Here is a 22,999-nt window from a genome sequence, read left to right on the forward strand (position 1 = left end):
CCGATTGGCCCACTGGGAACGTCCTGGTGCTCCTGATGGCAAGTAAATGCCTGGTGTTCATGAATACTAAAATAAACAAAAAGAGGCATGATGCATGTGCAAAAACTGTCACCACATGTTGCCAACTTTCTAGTATTTTCTGAGTATTCTAAGCAGCTGCTAGGATGGTTGCCAGGCTGTTATGATAGTTGTTAGCTCTATAAAGTGACTGTATTGTTATAATGAACATTACAAATTTCTAAACAAGTCTCTTACTTATTTTATTTTAAGTTTCTTACAAGGTGTTCATTAAGACGTGTATTATTAAGCTCCTCTAAGCCTTAAAGTACAGGCCTGTGCTTAGAGAAACCCGACAGGGTGCTAAGACTAATAACAACCCTGCTTTATTTGGCTGACAATAATGAAGGGTGTAAGAGCAACATTGCTCTACATTGTGTCAAGACCGAAAGAAAGAAAGGATTAAGAAATAGAAAGCATATAAATAGGATGTGGGGATGAGTTTTATGCTCAAAACAGAGACACACTATGGTACTGTTGATTGGGCTCTTATTTGGCCAGAGATCCAGAGCAGAGTACATGAATGTCAACGAAGAGGAAAAGACAATGCAAGATCAGAGTATTAGCCAAGCAGACTTGAAGGGGAAGAAACAGAACAGCACATATAGCTCCAGCACCAATTGCTGCTAATGTGCTGTTAGCTTTGCAAGCTATATCCTGTTTCTTTCAAGCTATATCGATTACTCAGAGGCTTTGAATGAGCTGGACCCTTCCAGGCTTAGAGGAGTTTGTCAACCATTAGCTATTAAAGCAGAGGAGGGGCAGTTAAGGAAAAAGGTTTTCCTCACAGCAGCCATTAATAAAGGATGCCATTAAAGGCAGTGTTGAGAAATGAGCCTTTCACAGAGAAAATTCAGTTACGATTGTGTGTTCAGCAGCTGATAAGTTTAAAGTCATACATAATGAGGCGCTTCTGCTGCCAAGTCCAGTGGGTTCGAAATTAATAAAAAAAATAAAGTACAAAGTACAAAAATCATTCATCATCAGCTTCACAAGTCTTCAATATTGTACAAATACTATGGCAGGAAGAGGCACAGAAAAGGCCATATTAATGTTTGTTTTTATATAGCCTACTATACAATTGTTATACTCACATACCATTCAAAATGTTGTGCTCAGCACAGTTTCTCTAAAAGACTTGGGATACTTTTATTCATTAAATGACTGAAAGTGACAGTAAAGACATATATAATGTTAAATAACTTTCAATTTCAAATAAATGCTATTCTTATGAACTTTGAATTAAAAGCTTAAAAAGATACATCCTGGTTTTCAACAGTTTTCAACATTAATAATAATAAGAAATGTTTCTTGAGCACTAAGTCGGCATATTAGAATGATTTTTGAAGGATCATGTGACACTGAAGACTGGAGTAATGGATTCGGAAAATCCAGCTTTGCATCACAGAAATAAATTACATGTTAAAATATTTAAATAGAAAGCAGTTATTTTAAAATGTAAGCATATTTCACAATATTCCTGTTCTTACTGTATTTTTGTTCAAATAAATGGAGACTTGGTGAGCATAATAAAAAAAAAAAAAACATTTAAAAATCTTACAGGCCCCAAATCTTTGAATAGTATTGAATAATCAAATATTGAATAATATTAATAAAACAAGTTAATTTAGATGTTACCACATAAAGCACATTTTTTAGGTTACACAACAAAGCATTTTTACAGTGGAGCTATGAAAAATAAAGGCAGTCTCAGAAGTCGGTCATCAAAAGTCTAATTGATGAGGACGAGGCGGAGAACAGGACATCAGCTTTCATTTATCACTGCGAAGAGATGAGCTGTCAAACCACAGTAACATCAGCACCAGGCTCCCCATGCTAAATCTGCTGTGTGGGACTGAGTCAATCAAAGGGCTTATCTGCTCTACAATATTTAATATTTGATTTTTAATTAAAATAAAAAATGTTATAATATACATTTTATTATTTAAATAGTGTACCTGAATAATATTCAAAAAAATGGCTAAATTTGTGCTTGAGCAGAGTAACAATTTCATAGCATTCATTATAAGATTAGAAACATTACTAAACAACAGTCTGTTTCTGAGATGCAGGAGTCCTGAAGCAGTTGATTTTTCCTAACAACAATTTTTATTTTATTTTATTTTATTTATTATTTTATTTTATTTTTTATTATTTATTGATTTAGATTTAGATTTAACTAGTCCAAGTTTCTTAAAACCGAGATTATATTTGGTGTTTTGCATTATTTCTTTTCCAAAAATGTATGAGTGACAGGAATTGGTGAATTTTTAAGAATGTGTAGAAACAAAAAAAATTATCTTTAACATCAGACAAATTTGCAAAATGCCAAAAATAAAAAGAAAGAAAAAAATTGAAAAGAAATGGACAGCATGCAAAATAAAATTCATGACCCATTCTGAAAACAACAAAAGCAGCCTATACCAGTATAGATTTAAACATGAAAAAAAAAAAAAAACATTTGTGACCCAGGACCACAAAATCAGTCTTAAGTCGCTGGGGTATATTTGTAGCAATAGCCAAAAATATATTGTATGGGTCAAAATTATCGATTTTTCTTTTATGCCAAAAATCATTAGGATATTAAGTAAAGATCATGTTCCATTAAGATATTTTGTACATTTCCTACCGTAAATATATCAAAACTTAATTTTTGATTAGTAATATGCATTGCTAAGGACTTCATTTGGACAACTTTAAAGGCAATTTTTTTGCACCCTCAGATTCCATATTTTCAAATAGTTGTATCTCGGCCAAATATTGTCCTATCCTAACAAACCATACATCAATGGAAAGCTTAATAAATAAATCTCAATTTCGGAAAAATTGACACCTAAGACTGGTTTTGTGGTCCAGGGTCACATTTTATTACTGGTTACCAGTATACTTTTAATAGTATACTTACCAGTATATGCTGGTCTACATGCAATAACCAACGTGTGTCAATAACAATTTCTCAGCATTCATGAAGAACATTAATAAATTATACTCTGTTTCTGAGACAAAGGGAAGCACCATCAGCATTGTTATTTCCTAACAGCCTTTTTTTGAGGTTCAACCAGTTCAAGTTTCTTAAAAACAGCATCATATCTGGTGCTTTGGATTATTTATTTTCCAAAAACATATGAGTGACAGGAATAGGTGAATACGTAGGAATGTGTAAAAACAAAAAATGAAAAATTACAACAAACAGGAAACTGATAGAGGTGAAGAATGGGGCACGTGGAAATCCTTTTCTGCGCCCATCAGACTCAATTGATAAAGACTCCAGACTGGGCAGACAAAAACAAAAGAGGGCATTGAGATCACACAGTGACCCCGGCTGGCTCCACTGACACGTTTCTGGTCGTGTGCCAGCCCTGTGTCTCCTAGTGATGCCTGCTGGGTCTGGCGGGTCTGTCAGACAAGCCATAGACACGAGACACTTTCTATGTTGCCCGCTACTTACATGAAGCATCCACACAGGTTGTTTGTTAAATTAATGCTGCATATGCAGATGAAGGTTTATGTTAATTAGAAGATAGGGAATGATTGTTATCCAGATTCATGCTACTTTATGTCTGACCTCAATTAGTCTTTTAATCCTGATCTGCCCTTAAAACAAGTGAAGCAAATAATGTGTAGGTCCTCATGTGCCTCAGAGCCACCTCAGGACGCCTCACATTTTTATATTGCAAGAAAGCAACTAACCTACACTTGTTTTGTCTAACAATTCATTTAATTTGAAATATAAAACCTTCAGAGAGATAAAATCATAGCTGATTTCATTATTCCTGCTCTGACTGTGAGGTAAAACTAATATGGGTGATTGACAGGTCAAAGAGATTATGTTAGACATCTCAATAAACCCTAGCGGACAGACTGTAAAGTATTGAAAATATTGTGTCCTATTTCCTGCTGTGAGTTGATGATCTAATGTGATTTAAAAGACCTGAAGAGATGTGGTCTGAAGTCTGTTGTCTCTGCTATCAGATTGTATCAGATATCAGTTTCTTGTTCACATTATTCTGTCATACAAACATAAAATGCTGTAAGGCTTTTAGTATGCTAATGTACTCCAGGCCTACATGTCAATCACCAACCCCCACTGTCCACCACTCCCGACATATACAGCACCTATTTCAGACACTAAAACACTCTTATTTGCACTCTTCCTCCATCTATGTATCTCACTGTGCTGGACATGGTTATGGTTAGGGGTGGGCGGTATGATCAAAATTTTATTTCACGGTATGACTAATTTTATTTCACGGTAACAATATATTTCATGATATAGTTATTTATATACTGTATGTAGTTATTCTGAAAATAAACTGATAGATAGATAGATGAGTGTTTCACCAAATGTACAAATGACTTGAAAAACCAACAGAGCTCTAATCTTGAGTTTTAAAAGTGACTTTTAAAGTGACTTCAATGAGGAAGAGGTGGAGGCAGCAGGGTGCATATGGGTTAGCAATGATAACTTAAGTGTCTGACCCCTCTTCCCAGCCTCTCACATGCTACCTCCCCTCTGCAGTCTCCCTGGAGACTGACTTGCCCTCATGCAGATTTATAAAACCATTATGGAGGGTCTATTACCATGTCATTGGTTGCTATTATCAGCTAATCACAAAGCACGCAGCTGGGAGAAGATGTAATGCATCTAACATCTAGGCTAATACATCAAAACTGGTCAGTTTTATTTACTTATTACTAATTTGGCAACTCAAATGTGAACTCCTGCCAAAGAAAGTGCGGCTTCTTTCTCTCCATCTGCTTCTGTGGTGTAAAACCAAGCAAAGCTCTTTGGGGAAAAAAAAAGAAAGGGAAAAGAGCGATTGGCATTCATGGAGTTGGATGTTAAGAAGCGTATCTGACTGAGAGAGTCTTGTGTTGGCTAGTACAGATCCACTAGCCCCCCTAAACGCGGCCCACACCTGCCAGCTGCACTTTAAATCCTCCAGCCGTTAGGTTCAATTACAGCAGAGTTGGATGGAGTCGCAGTGGGGTGTCTACGCCTCAGCATCCCCACCCCCACCTGCCGGGAATTAGACTCGGAATGCTCGGAAGCAGATGGCATCCAGTGGCTATCATGTTAACATGCATGTTACCCCTAAATATTCATAATTTAGCCTTTGATGGACTTTCTTTGATTTCAAGGCAATGGATATTTCTCAGGCTCAGATGGTTTTTGACTCTGACTAGAGAGGTATAGCTAGGCAAGGCTGTGGTTTTGTCTTATAATAAGTCATAGAAAGGCTTTTAAAAGAATTATATTGATAGTTTTTGTCTATAATGGATAAGACCACCTTAATTTTAGATGCATGAAGCCTCTCTGTTTTGCAAATTGAAAATGTTAAGCAAATTGCAAAAGTTAATATAGCTGTATATATATATATATATATATATAATTATTATTATTTTTAATTTTCAGCAAGAATGCATTAAATTGATCAAAAGCAAAACTAAAGACATTCATTTTTCTATTTAAAATAAATGCTGTGCTTGGGAACTTTCTATCCATTAGGGGGGGGGTTGTTTTATAAACAAGGCCCAGTTCGACGCTGGATTTGCACATCGTTTGATACTGACAAATGGAGCAGTCCCAGAGATAAAAAATCTCGGTCATGATTCGGAAGTGCAGGCGGTAAGTAAAACTGCATTAAATTTTGGTGTTTTGTTGGCAGTTGGCACGCAAGTGCTCGTGACTCTTTAGCTCCACCCACGGCATGCCTCCAGGAGTTCGGCTGTTTTTGGAGAGAATCGTAAAGCTGCATCTTTCTTTTGTAAATATGATAAAACTAAAGACGGAGATAAAATGGAGATGGAGATATAAGGGATGGTTTACTACTCTATAGGTACTCAAGATTAACATGAGCTTGGATGAAACTGTGTGTTCTGTCCCCTTTAAAGAATCCTGAAAATAATGTATTATGGTTTCCACAAAAATATTAAGCAGCACAACTGTTTTCAACATTGATAATAATAAGAAATGTTTGAGCAACAAATCAGCATATTAGAATGATTTCTGAAGGATCATGTGAGACTGAAAATTTAGCATTGCCATCAAAGGGATTTTAAATTGTAATAATATTTCATAATACGTTTTTGTCAAAATATTCTTACAGACCCCAAACTTTTGAAAGGTAGCGTAAATACATAAAATATATACAGTGCATAAATAAATAAATCCCAGTTAATATGACCCTGCCCAATATGGGTTCTTGGGCTTCAATTCTCTTTAAGCCACACTAGCGATATCTTCAGAAACAGTCTAGTTACACTATATAATCTGGAGCAGGGGATGTCCTTTTCATCTAGTGTGTTTGCAGCTGTGCATTGAGGACATGCCACCTCTAACTCTTCACAGTCCTACTGAGGGCATACCAACTGTAATCACATATGACATGCAGTGATGCCTTGCTTGAACGAACCAAAAAGCTCTCAAGTAAACACAGTTCCAAAACATATTATGCCTCTTGTGCATCTACAGACATATATACTGTATATAGTTATATACACACACACAAACACACTCATCCCATGAAAGCAATAAGATGAGTATTGAGTGTGTGAGTAAGCAGCTTAAATGTAAGACAAGTTTAATCTAAGTCAGTCAGATGGATTTGCACTGCATTTTGATCTAGTTGGGTGTTTCTTGGGAGCCTTGTTATTGGTGTCTGCAAATATAAAGTTCCAATCTGAACGCTTTAATGTTTTTCTTCTCATCCCATTTCTCATTCCTCAGCTGTAAAGAGATTCATCAAATACGTTAATCTTACTAAGGCTAAGAAAAGACACACAGTGAGAGTACAGCAGCACTGAGCTATGTACAAATGCCTCATTACAATGATTACTGAGATGAGCACACAAGGTAATCTGTAGAGAAATGCATGAGTGGACCAATTTATGTACAGTAGAGCATATTCTATAAATATAGTACACTTTGGGGTCCCATGACTACATTGAAACCATTCGAGGTACAAATAAGATCTATTAGGCATGTAAAAATACAATACAAATGCTAATAAAAAATGACCTAGAACTGAAAGCTGCTACTTTTAAACCAATAGATAAAAACACAACAAAATATATTTCATTTATTTTATCTTGACTTCATCTTGTGATCTAAAAGTAAAAAATCCCATTTGCTGTTGTTAAGATTCATAAAATGTATCTTCAATACAAGAGATATTCCTGAAATGTCTTAAAGACATGGGTATCACTGCAGTGCTATCCCATCATATATTTTTAATGCTTATCAGTGACAAACCATGCTATTTGTGTGTGTGCCAGGAGCTACTCCCACTGAGCCACTCACAGACATTAGGATTCCCTGTGCTGCAGGGTAGATGACTTGCTCTTCCCAGTCATAGACAGCACTCAAGCCCACATATATTAGTGGCAAACTGCCATTGGCCGCTCAATCTCAGCTACATAAAGTCAATGAATAATGTAGAGCACTTTGGGCTAAAAGTCCATTTGACAGGTTGAGACTGTCTAACATATGGTTCAATTTAAATGTTTTCTACAAATGAAGTCTACTCTGGACACTCCAACCTTTTCTAAGATATAATAATAATAATAATAATAATAATAATAATAATAATAATAATAATAATAATAATAATAATAATAATAATAATAATAATAATAATAATAATAATAATAATAATAATAATAATAATAATAATAATAATAATAATAATAATAATAATAATAATAATAATAATAATAATAATAATAATAATAATAATAATAATAATAATAATAATAATAATAATAATAATAATAATAATAATAATAATAATAATAATAATAATAATAATAATAATAATAATTAAAGGCCCAATGGGAATTAGTTGCAGAGCTGTGGTGCTAACCAGAGTTTTGGCATTGTTAAATTTGTGGAGGTGAGAGTGCAACCAGACTTAAATGCAGGCATTAAGTATGATTATAAGAGTGGAAGGTCTTATTCAGAACAAGTGAAAATATAGATGTGAATGTCTTTAGCATAGCAATAATAACTGAGACCGGATGTGACTACGAGGGAGCATGTAAATATTGAAACGAAAAGTGCCAAAAACAGAGCCCTGTGGGACCTCTATGAGAGTTCTGTTTGTTAACTCGCAGGGTCTCAAAATGACTATTTCTTCCACCAATATCACACACCCAAATAACAGAGGATGAGGTGAGTGACTTATTTCAGCCACTTTCTCAGATAAATCCAGCCTGAGACATTACCATAAAAATTCTACATTCACCTTTGTCAGGCAATTCTTGGAGGGAGTTTTGCATAATTAAGGCAGATCATGCCGGGACAGACTTCAAATATGCGAATGAGTTCTCTCACTAAATTCCAAAGAGATTCACGGTGGTTGAGAGGCAGCCAGGAGCTTTCTATATACAATTCACCACTGACATCATCAAGACGCATCAGCTATCCAGGCGTGCTTTTTGGATGAGAACAGAAGGGGATAATTCCCCTGCCCCCAAAAGATTTCTGCATGAAAATCCTTCAAAATTTATTTGTGTTCCACAGAAACAATGAGTATTCTTCATTTGCTGAAAATCCACATTTATATTTTTAGGAAACAAAAGATATATTGTCTCAAAAGATTAAAAGATGAGTAAACAAACACAGAGGAGCACACAGATAGATGAAATGCTACATATACAGCTGAAAAGAGAAGGTAATACTCGGATAGTCTTGAATACTGTCTCTGCTGGAAAGACCATGGCTGAATGCTCAGTGTCCCTGCCATTACCAGAATACAAAGGTCAATTGTGCTTTCTGTCAGTAATGTCTGGTCCTGTCTATTTTCTTTCAGATACTGCTGTAAATAACCAAAGTATTTTGATTACTTCTAATTAAGTATTTCATTTACCAAGATAAAATATCAATGAATGATATAAAGCTGCAACAGAATCCAACACATTTATTTACTTGACACTTTACTTTACTTAGAATGAACTGCAGATTGGTTTAACCACATAAATGAAATGAGAATGACTTGTTTTAGTGTCCTAATAACCACAGAGGTGACTAAAGACATGCCCCATCTGGATTTCCCGTCTGGGCTGGTTAAAGCACGTTCAGAATTAAAGAGGGTTCAGGTGGTCATTACCAGCTCCTGATGTATAATTCTGCACTATATATACGACAACAGCTCAGATCATTATTTGAGAGTCCCTTGAGGGAAGCATCACTGAAGCGTTCACATTTATTAAAGGTGATAAAACACTAAAAGTGTGGGCTCATTTTTTCCAGGACAATGCTCTATTGGAGCATCCAAGGAAAAAGCAGAAATACAGTGAGAATAGGAAGTTACAAACTTCACCTCTTCTTCACCTCACAAGTTATAGACTTAACTTGCTTATACTTAGGGCTGATAAATAGGACTGATAAATGTTGACTTCTAGAACAGAATAAAAACCAACTAATCTGCTGATATATAATCAATATATCTGCAAATGTATTATTCTTATTCTTTTTTAAACTTATGAAAATCATCTCCAGAGATTACTTTTTTTTTTTTTAAATCCCAGATTTATTGCATGAGCAGGTCATGAAAAGATCGATTTTAGACTAAAATACCTAAATGTCAAAAACTCAAAAAACAATTCATGGCAAAACATATGCGTGCTTGAGGCAAATTTGTTCCTATGAGGAAAGGGACTGTCATGTGAAATTCTGTCTTCAATGGTTTAGGCGGACTGACATTTTGAATCTTGCTATTCACTAGTGTCTATGCAACCATACGTCTAAAATAAAAAATGCAGTGTGTAGAGTTTGTAGAGTCTTCAGCATAGGAATAAAAAGTTATAGCTCTTCAACGTAACGATGTAATGATATTATGCCAGAGCAAAAATAATAGGCCTATGCTGGTTTCCTATGGTTTCCAGACAATTCCAGAGCATAAATCACTCACACAACATTCAGATTAACCCTTAAATGCATACCTCGGGACTTTAGCAACCCGGGACATCATTCTCTACCCTCTCTCTCTCCTTCATTTTTTTTAAGTTAGATATCAACTTTCTTAATATTCCTCAATCTATTAATTATAAACTATATAACAAGAAAAAAATAGTAAAATATAAAAGAACGGCAGTTTTCTGATTAATTTTTTGTAAAAAGTGTATAGGGTCGCTAGAGACCCGAGGTATGTAATATCTGATGACTCAATATGTGCAATGCATCTTTTTTCCTCAAGGTGGCACTGTTTGATACACAATGATGATGTGACGTTTCACTTATAATTACTGCAGGCATAAAACAAAGAATAGCAAAAATTGAAGTGGTTTGAATGGCTTTACTGCAGAGCAATTACTATACGCAATGAAATATAAATGTCACTGCCATTTGATGCTGGATGTGATGAATAAGCTGCCAGTGATCAAAATATTGAATATGAAGTCATTGAAAACGATAGTTTTGAGAATATGGTTGAGATCGTGAATGTGAGGCAGATGCTGAATGTACTGTTGGAAGTGCGCTCTGACGATGACAGCGATGGTAAAATCATCTGCTCAAACTGAACCCTTTTAAGTTTTAAAAGGTAACGAAATATGCTTTATTTTATTCTTCTGTAATTGTTCTTAAAATATCAAGAGAGTTTTTTGCTATTGCAGCAGTTAGAGGTTCATCCATGCTGCTGGATATATAGGTCCGGGTCGCTAAAGACCCGAATATGTAATAATGATTGGCGAAACATTCATGCATTTAAGGGTTAATGACCTTGTTTGAAACCATAGGGGCCATTTCAACCCCCTTTGGGTTTTAGCTAATATCTTTATTTAAATCATTTTATTAAATGACTTTTTAGATCTATCACTTACTTGTTTGCCCTCCAGAGTATAGAGTCTTTTCACAGCGCCAGAATCCAGTTTAATGGCGTCAGTGATGTCCGTGAGCACCTGCTCAAAGCAGTGAGCCGTCTTCTTATTCAAGAGGATCCGGACAGCTTTACGGGGTTTAACACCACTCCTGATGACCGTCACCAGCTTGGGTTTGATGAAGTCTTTGCTCTCTCGATCTCTCAGCTCGTTCTTTGATGTGGTAAGGGATGGCAGCGAGCGGGATGTGCCCGTCTTCACGTTGACTGACCAGTTGGGATTGAGATTCTTAGTGTAGTCCACTTTACGGTATGGTTCATTGGAAGCACACACATAGCTTTCACCTGCCAAGAGGAGAATAAGATGAATGGAATTGTTTTGTTCAAAACGCTTCAAAATGCAGATATAGGTCTTCAGTTATGAATAAAGTACTTTACTGAAAACCTAAATCATTAATTTATTTCCAAATGCATTTTTGACATCATGATTGGAGGTAAGACGTGATTTTAGATATTTATGAAATAGACATTTAAATACTGTGATGAATACGGCCTATTTTACTTTATTAAATATTGATTACAATTTCAAAAAATATAACATTTATTCTAATGAATCTGATATGAAAGCCCATTTTTTGCAGTGAAACAAAATAAAACAGGTAATTTTGAGCTGAAGTTTAAAATAAGAAGTAAAGTCAAAAAGTGACATAAAATTGCAGTTTGATACAGTTTTGGAATATAAAACCACCATTATAATAAAAAAAATGTTGCAATTATGAGAAAGTCGCAACTGGGAGATATGAACTTACAACTGTGAGAAATAAAGATATAAAGTCAAATTGTAAGAAATAAAGTCTTATTGTGAGATATAGAGCCATATTTTCCAAAAATATAAAGTTACAGTTCTATATACTGTATAGGCATAATTGTAAGATATGAAGTCAGTTTTGAGTAGTATTTTTGAGATATAAATTTGCTATTCTGAGATATTGCAATTTTGAAATGTAAAGTTGCTATCATTTATTTATTTATTAATTTTTTTTTTTTTTTTCACACTAAGGAGGATACATGATTCTATACACCTCAGCATCTCATAAAAAAGTAAATATAATAATATACTGCCATTATAAATGTACATCTAAGATAACCAGAGACTGCAAAGGGTTGGGTTGAATAAAAACACACATAACCCATCTGTGACCCCAGCTCTGCCTCTCTACACTTTTCAGCTGTGGTTTTGGACAAAGTCCAAGGCAAAGTATTTTCCTTTTTGCAGGAATTCCAATCGAACTGTTAGCAAGTATGCACTCCCATTCCCATAGCTATACTTCACAAACCAAAAGGCCATATAAATGAATACCACATGAAATGTTATTTCCCAAGAAACGTTGCATAAATTCTTTCATTATAGAGTTCATTATGAAATGTTAACATAACTAAACATCGGCTTGTCTGATAGACATTGCGTTAAATACTTAAAACCCATGAAAGTGTGCGCAACAGCATAAAGGCCATGCTTGTTGTTTATGTGTGATGATGGCACATCTTGGCACTACAGCAGAGGCAGCTGGTCTGAAAATGGAGCTTTGTCATCCTAAGGACCGCAGAGCTGTCAGGACAAAAGACATGCTAGTGTATCAAAAGAGGACAAACAACCCTTGAAACCAAACATCCCCTCCTGCTCCCTCCCTACCTCAGAGAAAACATGTCTGAATGTCACATTTACAACAGTTATGGCTTCTGATGAATTAACAGGAAACACATTCGTCAAAAGCATGATCAGCAATAGATTAGAGTCATTTCAAAATCAAAATGAATTTGTGTGATATATTTTGTATGCCATTTAAAAGTCGTATGGATTTGGTTAGTTCTGTTCCTCTGCTTTGAATTGCCAAGATATTCAGTATAACATCACTCTTCCTCACATGATTTTGCTTAATGTTTGCTGAGCAGTGTAAGCTTTATGGTGGTAAAGTGATTCTCATGTTAAGGTCGAGGGGTCAAGATGACATCAAGAGTTGAAAATGTGACATTCATTTGGAGGCTGAATTCCACTTCACACACCTCATCATGACCTTTAAGGTGAGACAGACACTCTGAACTAGAGCACAGTCTTGAGGAATGTAGAACATATGCACAAATATGTTTGAAGTGCTTCTCTTCAAGTCCAGAGCTGCATTTCTGCAGAGCAACTTCAATAAAAAAATATATTCAAATACCTCGCTTTGAACAAGTACTGACCCTTGATCTGTAAATCTTTACAGATCCAATTCAGTTATAAACAGTGAAATAAATACCTTAATGCCACTTACATTTGAAGTTTATAACATCACATAGAAACACAAGATGTTTGAGTCCAGATTAAAAAATTTTTGAGAATATATTTAAATGTCAAACAGGAAAAAAATTCGCAAACAATGACCATGAAATTATGGTAAGTGACATCACTCTTAGATATGCATGCTATGCACACCAACTATTTAGCTTCATTACATAAACATGATCTACTCAGAAAAGAAATATTATATATCAAGTATATCAAGAATATCATCTGAATCTGAACAGCAAAGTCTACATCCGAAAATTTAAAATTATATATATTTCTCATCTTAGTAACAGACAACTGAGAACAGATGACTCACCTATAGTGTGAATGAAATGTTTGTTAATTCACATGAGAGTACGAAAAGATGTGTGATATAACCATGGTCTGTGAGCTTTGATGCATTTATAATATTTCAGGTTTCGCGTGCAATCCAAATGAAAACAATGAGTCAAAATTAAGACCTATTAAAACTAAAACATTGAAAACAAAACCCAAAAACACCAAGCAACAGAAATGTCATGCATGCAACTATTTTTAAAACATTTTCAGATAAATAACTAACAATTAACTAGGGCTGCACGATATATCGTTTCAGCATCAATATCGCGATGTGCGCATCTGCGATAGTCACATCGCAGGATGTGCGATGTTTAGTATAGGCTACTGATCGTTATACAGGTGCATCTCAATAAATTAGAATGTCGTGGAAAAGTTCATTTATTTCAGTAATTCAACTCAAATTGTGAAACTCGTGTATTAAATAAATTGTACAGAGATACCCATTTCTAAATAGGCTACATTTAGTAGCAGAGCTACTGCACGCGATTTTCAGTGCTGGAAATCCGTTTATCCTTTGTTGAAACTTCCGCGTCCGTCAGCAGAGCGCGGGTCACGGTCGCTTAGCAACAGCAGACGCCACGAAAGCGCAAGCTCCCGAGCGCTTTGGAAAGAAGGAGAAAACGACGCGGCTGGCGTTTTCCACTCGCGACATGTGAACGGCCCCAAAGTCTGTCTACACCGGACGCGACGCGACAAAGCGACCATTGCATATCATTTGAACTTTGTATCAGTACGTCATAAACGAGGCATCAGTTTACTGTCGGGGATTTGTCGTGTCGCGCCGCGTCCAGTGTAGTCAGTCACACAGCATCACTGATTAAAATGGGTTCAAAGTATTTTGTCGCGCCGCTCGCGCCCGGGGTAGACACGGTGAGAGCCACGCAGATGCACGTGAACACTGATTTCTGTTCACTTCTCTGATTTACACGCCTAAAAATAACCCCAATCACTGATTATTTTTTTTCCCAAATAGAGCTATTGAAGTCATCTGATTTTTTTTTTCATATCGCAATATATATTGCAGAAAAAAAAATATTGCAATGTGAGTTTTTTCCAATATCGTGCAGCCCTAATTAATACTCATAAATCATTAAGATTATGGCCAATGTTTAGTTCCACCACTGACCCAGAACTACAATCATTCTGCATAAACATCATTGTTCCGGCCACTGGATCATGAAATCTCAGTTTCACTCAGTTTGCCTCAGAAATAGGAGGGAGGGGCTCCCAAGACACTGGGCTTTATTAAGCTGAGAAATTAACAAAAGGCTAATTAATCAAGTAGACTCCAGATGGGGTCACTATTACTGATGATAAACTGACCCAAAATCAGATGTCAGCTATTTGACATAATATGTGTTGGAAAACAGAAATATAGTAATACTGATGTCATTCACATGGGACTCAGATGTGGACTGGAACCACTGGGCTTATGAACCCTCCATCACCCTCTCATAACCAGTCCTGCCTTGATGTCCAGATGGGACCCTTATGTGCCCATCATTCAACAAAGTATGGTGGGCCAGCACAATAAGCAGTATCAGTAGTAGCTACTGTCAACACTCCAACGTAGTTGACTATTGCTGGCGATCTTTAGCAAATAGCATTCAAAGCTTGGATCATGTGCGTGTAAGACTTTACACAGATTTGTAACACAAAAGAGAACTAAGCCAACCCTCAGTCAGCGTGAAGAGATGCTGAACTTGGCACTTCAAATGCAAAGAATTTGTACAATTGCATCGAGCAAACACAGAGCCACATTCTGCATCACAATCTCACATGCTGGACCAAAGCAGCTGCACTTGTGCTTGCACACCAATTTAGTAAAATATATATTTGTGTTTAGAATAACATGAATTCTCTAATCATGCAATGAATTCTGCATTCAGTTTATTGTTGAAATAGCACAGAGCAATAACAACAAGGTCTGTAATTGGGTTGGTTTTTATGACAGTCAAGTCTAAATGCTATAACATGGCAATATACATATAAAAAATATCTATCCTAAGAAAACATTATTTACATTTTGTTAAAGTAATATATTCATACTAATTTCTTGTGATTGAGTACTGGCTTTGAATGACCAATGAGAGTCAAAGCAATAGTTCACTCCCCAAAAATGGCAATTGTGTGATTGTTTACTCACTCTTATGTTGTTCCAAATGGCCTTCCCTTCTATGGAATACAGAATGTATTTTGAGGATATTTATGACTCAGTGTTTTTGTCCATATACTGAAATTCAGCTCGGTCCAGTGGGCCTTAAGCCCTCTGACTTTCATTATATTGACAAAAACAGCTAAAACATATTCTTTTCGTTTCTGTTGATGGATTGACTTGAGACTATGTCTTAATATACTATTCCATCAGCTGATAGTGAATTAAGTAAACATACAGTAATTCTGGTTAAAACTATGTTAATTACTGCTATCCTGTTTATCATGCATGGATTGCAATGTTTAAAGTTAACAAACAGCTACAGTGAGAAGACACTCTTCATATTATTATTATATTACCTTTACTGGTACATATTATTAATTCATTGATTTATTGAGGTATGAATAAATGAATGAATGTCTTTGCAATATATAGCACAACCATGCCAATAAAGTACTGGAAATTGCAGGGTGAGTTGAAAATCCAGTGTTTATGTGTGTGAGAGACTTAATTGGAAACGTTACCTACACTGACTTGCCATGTTGCAACATTGCAAACAATGCATCCTTACAATCACTTCACTAAAGTATGATAATAGCAGTGGTGCTTTACTGGATGTCACATGGGGAAAAGAATTTGAAGTGCCTGTTGTGTCTATTTAGACTTTGGCACCTGTACAATCTTCAACCTCACCTTCTAGTAACTCATCCAGGCTGGTGATCTTCTTCCCCCCTTCCATAGCATAGATGTTCCGGACGCCTTGAGGTAAATTCACATTGTCCGAGAGGGAGCGGGTGAGCTCCATCAGCAGCGCGTCGAAGGATCTGAAGCGGTCACTGGACACCGCGTACACCAAGCCCCTGAAGTACTTATCACCGTTCCGATAGAAGCGAACTTTTTTCGCTTTCCTCTCGGAGGTGAGCGACTGCAGTGTGCGTGTGCGGTAGAAACTACAGTGCGCACTGTGAGCGGGACTAGGCACGAGCCCGTTACCCCGCGAGCCGGAATGAGAAGCGCCACTGCCCCGCGGGGACCGGTGACTCTTCTCGCGCTCCTCGAAATGCTCCCACTCGATGCTTCTGCTGGACATGTTGATTTCCTTGAAGTCAAAGAGCAGATCCTTGAATAAATTAGCTTGTTTTGTGCTGTTTCTGCCGGTTGTTGTTCGTGTTATTTTTCCTTCTAAGGACTTTCAACCTATGATACACATTTTCTGTAGGGAATCAGTCAAAATAAAGACCAAAAACCGTTCTCTTCAACTTTTTATACAGCTAAATAAAGAAGTTGTTCAAATATATATTACGAGAAATAAAAGGTTGTGAAAGTCCCAGTGCTCCACAAATCCAAGAACTGTACAATTCAAGGACAGACGCTATAGTTGAGGTGAGCTCCGGTCATGATGAGATGAGACTGGCAGAGCTGTATGTGCGCATGCTGGACACGCGTGACCGTCCGCGGTTCTCTTCATCCCTCCACTGGCACTCAATCAGGCCAACACTCACCACACACCTACATGAAAGCCATGGAGGATAGGACAAGTGCTGCTCCTCCTCAGGGTCCTAAAACGTCAATTTCTCTCCAAACGCAGTGGTTCTGCGTGGCCCACTAGGGGGCCTCAGCCTTCAAAGGGGTCAAAATAACTTAAAGGGATAGTTCACGACAAAAATAGAAAAATACAGGTTAGTTAACTCACGTTCAGGCCATTCAAGATGTAAGTGACTTTTTTCTTCAGTAGAAGAGTAAAGATTTTTAGCTGAAACCATGGTCCTTCCTGATTTATAAAATGCAAGTCACTATATCTATGTTTCCATCACCCTGTTTTTATGCGCATTTTGAAGTGTCGCATCCGAAATGAGTGATGGAAACGGCAAATTTCAAATAAAAATGTGCAAAAAAGTTTTTACGCTCGCTTGATGTGGTTTTGATTTGTGCGAAAAAGGGTATGTGAATAATGGGAGATGGAAACGCATTTGCCGAGTAAATACCTCCATGCGCATCAAAAAGTCATGTGACTTTGCACTATGGGACGGCAAAATGCCTGACAAATGCTGGGTACATACTAATAGATTTTTAAAATCTTGTAAGATCTTCAAAATGTGAGAGACCACAAACATGAGGGAAAAAAATCGTAGATTTAACCGTTTTGCTCCTATAGTGTGTGGTGTGCTTGCGATGTTCAACCCACACATCAGGATTTCTGATCTTAAATATTCAACATGGTGTCTCCGACTTTCTTCCGAACAGATTCAGTCACTCTTAATACACCTCACACCACAGGAAAATCTGATAAGATAATCTTTAACCACCAAGATAATCGGGACATTACCTAGGATTGTCGGAAGGGGAGAAATCGGCCCAAAATCAGCCCGATCATCTTGTGGTGTGTACCCAGCATAACCAGCACACCGATCTTGTTCCACAGCACCTGAAATGTTGTTATGGTAATTTTGAAATGCCCGAGCAAAGTCTGTCATCAAAGTATTTCTGTATAATTGCCTCCCAGAACTGTTACACGACTGCGCTCCCAAACAGCAGGCATCCACCTCCAAAAGATATGACCGCATTTATTTTGTTTCGTCTGCTCGATCTGAGGCGCAAGTAATTTATTATATATTAAAATTATTATATTCAGTGGCTTCTCCTACTTTTCTTAGTGATAGATAGTGCCAGTTTACCAGGAAGTGACAATTTTTTTCTCTTTGACTCGTTGGATGGAAACGGTGCTTATTCGCAAATGTTTTATGCGATATTTCAAGTTAAATTCGCAACTTTATTTTGTGAGTCAAGAAAAACATATTAGGTAACTAAATGAATACCTCCCGCTCGATGATATATTGAGGTCTTATGAAGAGAAGCGATCAGTCTGTGAAATAAACTGAGCATTAACATTATTACCTGAAATCAGCCTCACCTAAAGCACCCAATAATGACATGAAATGTGGATGTTTTACGTCTAAAGCGTATAAAGTGAATAAACTAGTCTTAATCAACTTGTTTTTAAATTAATCATGAGAAACCATAAAAAACGGCAGTTTCTCTTGCTCTTTAGTATTCCTGCAGTCACAACACTGAAACTGCTGACTGTAATATCAAGACACAGATTAAGAAAAATATCTAATATTTCAGTGGTGTGTAGGCCTTTCTGCCTCCTGAGACACTGTGAGGGCAAACTCTGACACGGCAGTTCTTTTATGAATTAAAGGAAGAATAAAAACTGCTGTAACTGCATGAAAGGAAGTAAACGGGAAGAAAAGCCCCGGAGAGAGGAAATCCTGAAGACAATAACTGTTGCAGCTGGAAAGAACCCCTTTCTCAAAAATAAAAGAGAGGGAGGAAGAGAGGAGATTCCCCTCTCTGCAGAGAAACTCCTGCCTTAGGCCTGGTCTTACATAATAAGACTTACTGGAAACATTATAAGAGTGGATCAACTTAAGAATGATGATCTTAAATATACATTCATTCTGTTTAATTTTAAAAATATTAATTGATAAAAGAGTAAAATTAACATTTGAAGTTATTTATTAAATGTTTATTTTCATCCCTAGACCTACAGATATCCAATAGTCCTTTCGACAATACTCAAGGTAAATACAGCATCTGATTTATTTAAATAATTTTAAGAATAAACAGCAACTCACCACTCATCCTAGAAAGTTGGATTCCCTTTCTCATAAATCCAAAACATCCAGTTTTTCTGTAAAATTCTACATAAAAATTAAAGATTATTACTTAATACTTTTACACAACATTTGTATGGATATGCAGGTGCTTTATGTGTTCCTCTGGAAATAAAAAAAAGGTACCAGGCTGATTTATTGGGAGCTATTTTAAGGTTGGAGTAATTGGATTTGTCAAAGTTTGCAAGGATGGTAAAATAAAATCTTAAAGATGTTGTTTGAAATATTCATGCCATTTGTTTTTTTACACAGTTTTTCCATGAACACTAGTGTGGTAATGCTATTCCAAATAAATCTGCCCTTAAACATCTGATCTTACAAGTAGATAGAGAGGAGATGACTGCATAGCTGTAGATCTGCATTAAATATCTGTCATCAGAGCCTGCCATCTGGTGGATGAATAATGTATGCGCAGGAGGATAATGGTTCTGAAATCGGGAATCCGGTCTGTCACAAATGCATACATACAATCTTTTATGTACTGTACCAAATTCAGAAATTAATTTTCAATCCATTGCACCTATACAGTATTAAGTTACATAAACTTAAGGTCTGAGGAAAATTACAGTCTAATAGCCTAAAGTTTAAGGACCAATTAACTTCCTCCTCTTAATCCAGGTTTGAACCATTCCAAAACTAGTGATCGTAGACCACCAAACAGGACAAGCTTCAATCACCAGCAGATGTGCAGTCAAGTGGGTGGGCGTCTGGGGGGGAAAAGCATTTCCCATGACCCAGATCGCTCACATTCCATTAGGAGTGGGATGTTGTGTGTGAGTGTGATGCACAGAGCACATAGTCTGATGTTTTATTAAAGTAGCAGATATAACATTGTTGTACGTGGGTATTTCTTTAAGACCACTTTTGGCTGTGCATGTGGACTTATATTTTCCCTCGCTTTTTTTTTTTTTTTGGATAGGTTACATCCTTTAATGTGCAACATGATTATAATTAATAACTTTTTCAGAACATCATGAACATTTCTAACAAAGCGCCATTTTCTCTGCATCTCAGGATTTGGTCATGAAAGCTGCAAACAAACAAACAAACAAACAAATACCAATTCTTTCACTTAGCTAACGCTAAGTTTATAACTATATATGTAAATTATATATGTTCTTTATATGAAATTATAATATATACATTACTACTATATATATAGTAAATACACAAAATATGAAACTATTTTTTATTTATTTTTTATTTACACATCACGCGTCATATTTCATTTCATGATTTTTACTGACTCTGCTGTCAATAAAGTATAATAATTTTATTACAGGCAAACTTTGTGATGATGAACGAAATGATGAATGAAATTACGTTTAGTAATCAATTTATCTAAACTGGTAAAAACATTTTCAACTAAATATTGACATGGTTTAATTTGTTTTCTTTAAATCATCAAATGTATTTTTTGTTGTTGTAGTTGTCATTCATTTTTGATGATGGATGTTCATAGATGACATGAAAAGGTAGAAGACTACTCTCATAGATAGCTACAGTAGGCCTATACTAGTGTTCACACCTGCAATTCCACTTTTTGCCACATTGTGATGCACTAATACACAACTTGACATAAAGTGTTTAACTACGGTTTCTGGGTAACTACTTTTATTTGACATAAATGCATCTTGAAAAGAAGTATTAGTCACTGGTTAATAAAAACGTCAGTCTGTCAGTGGCAAATCTTCCGAATCAGGCTTGCTTCCTGTTGAGATGATCCAAGCCATGAAAACACACACACACACACACACGCGTTTGTTTCCGTGAATTGTGGGGATTTCCATAGACTTATATTACTTTTATACTGACCAAACGATATTTTCTATCCCCTAACCCAACCCTAACTCTAAACCTACCCCTTAGAGAAAACCTGTTTGCATTGTTACACTTTCAGATAAACATCACATACTATTTTTAATAATTTTTTTCCCTCGTGGGGACGCCAGGGCGGTCCCCACAATGTCAAAAATTTCAGGTTTTATTTTCCTTGTGGGGACATTTGGTCCCTACAATGTAGCATAAAGAAGTACACACACACACACACACGCACGCACACACTTTACGCGTTTGTTTCCGTGAATTGTGGGGATTTCCATAGACTTATATTACTTTTATACTGACCAAACGATATTTTCTATCCCCTAACCCAACCCTAACTCTAAACCTACCCCTTAGAGAAAACCTGTTTGCATTGTTACACTTTCAGATAAACATCACATACTATTTTTAATAATTTTTTCCCTCGTGGGGACGCCAGGGCGGTCCCCACAATGTCAAAAATTTCAGGTTTTATTTTCCTTGTGGGGACATTTGGTCCCTACAATGTAGCATAAAGAAGTACACACACACACACACACGCACGCACACACTTTTTTTACTGTGTACTCTTTCACGATCTAAATGTGGACATTACATTACATTATAGACTTGTATTGTTTTTATATACATACAGTTATAGATTTTATAAACTAATCCTTCCCCTAACCAACCCCTAAACCTAACCCTACCCCTTACAGAAAACTTTCTGCATTTGTAGGAGCACACACACACACACACACTGGCTTCAATGTTCTATGAGGATATTCCATAGATGTAACGGTTTTTATACTATACAAACTCTATTTTCTATCGCTTTACCCCTACCCTACCCCTAAATCTAGCCCTCACACAGAACTTTCTGCATTTTTAGATTTTCAAAAAAGATTGTTCTGTATGATTTTCTGTAAGCTTGTTTTTTGCTTTTATTCATGAACTAAGTTTCTGAACAGTAGAATTGACATTTTTCATGCTGAGATCCTGAAATTTTGGGAATATTAGGCCTGCATATATTTATTAGAAATTCTTGTATGTCCCTATATATTTTTTTCTGTCAGATTTAGCTCACTAACACACACACACACAGACACACAGACACACACGCACACACACACACACATAATATATAAACACACACACGTATCATTGGGCCATTCATTACACTGATGTGGCCTTGGAGTTGTGTAAATGATGCACCAGGACAGCAGAGTGCTCTTTATTACAAATGAAAATTTTGGCTGATGGCATACTTTAGCAGTAAGCGGGTAAAATATCTGCCTGTTAAATATGCCATAAATCTGTCAGCCATCGAATTTGTTAGCGAGCAGCGTCTGTCTCATCTGTGGCCAAAAGTGATCCAAGGTTACACACATCGGGACGAGTTCACTGGGCAGCCCATCTGATCATATAACTCACACCAAAAACTCTCCCTTGAGAAATAACTTCATGTCTGCTGTGGCCATGAGGCTGGGACACATATGGTAGTTGTTCAAGCAGATGAGAACATGCTTGCATTCATAATATGTTTACTAGGCATGAAAAGGAAGGGTAGCCTATGTGAGACCGTCAAGTCATCCATGCAGGGTTATTAATATGGGAGTTATGTATAGAAGGTTTGTTGACATTTTAAAGATCCATGCAGAAGATTTCATCATATTAATTAGTATATGAGTCTCACAGGAAGTAAACATGTAAAAAAATTACAGTTGGTTACAGTAAGGATACAGTACATTACATGAACTAACAATGAAAAAAAATACATTTAAAGTATTTATTATTATCTTAGGGTTAATTTAAACATTTA

At 36.3% G+C, this 22,999-nt stretch overlaps 1 protein-coding gene and 1 long non-coding RNA gene across 9 annotated transcripts in view; one reads left to right on the forward strand and one right to left on the reverse strand.

The window, feature by feature from the left end:
* The window catches only part of LOC107742539 (serine/threonine-protein kinase DCLK2-like), a 52,871-nt gene extending 35,785 nt beyond the window's left edge, over positions 1 to 17,086 (reverse strand). For all 8 annotated transcript variants that reach the window (XM_016555552.1, XM_016555547.1, XM_016555549.1 and 5 more), the window contains exons 1-2: positions 16,391 to 17,086; positions 10,882 to 11,222 (exon numbers count right to left, since the gene is read on the reverse strand). In XM_016555552.1, the coding sequence (XP_016411038.1) occupies positions 10,882 to 11,222; positions 16,391 to 16,787 (738 nt within the window). In that variant the 5' untranslated portion in view covers positions 16,788 to 17,086. The remainder of the gene's footprint in view (positions 1 to 10,881; positions 11,223 to 16,390) is intronic.
* LOC107742540 (uncharacterized) lies at positions 7,398 to 17,162 on the forward strand. The gene is made up of 3 exons (XR_001640315.1): positions 7,398 to 7,408; positions 14,211 to 14,213; positions 17,086 to 17,162. It is a non-coding gene; the product is annotated as an uncharacterized LOC107742540 (long non-coding RNA).
* The last annotated feature ends 5,837 nt before the right edge of the window (positions 17,163 to 22,999 follow it).

This window comes from Sinocyclocheilus rhinocerous, unplaced genomic scaffold (assembly GCF_001515625.1).
Source record: "Sinocyclocheilus rhinocerous isolate Xijiao unplaced genomic scaffold, SAMN03320098_v1.1 scaffold1158, whole genome shotgun sequence".
NCBI lineage: Eukaryota > Metazoa > Chordata > Actinopteri > Cypriniformes > Cyprinidae > Sinocyclocheilus > Sinocyclocheilus rhinocerous.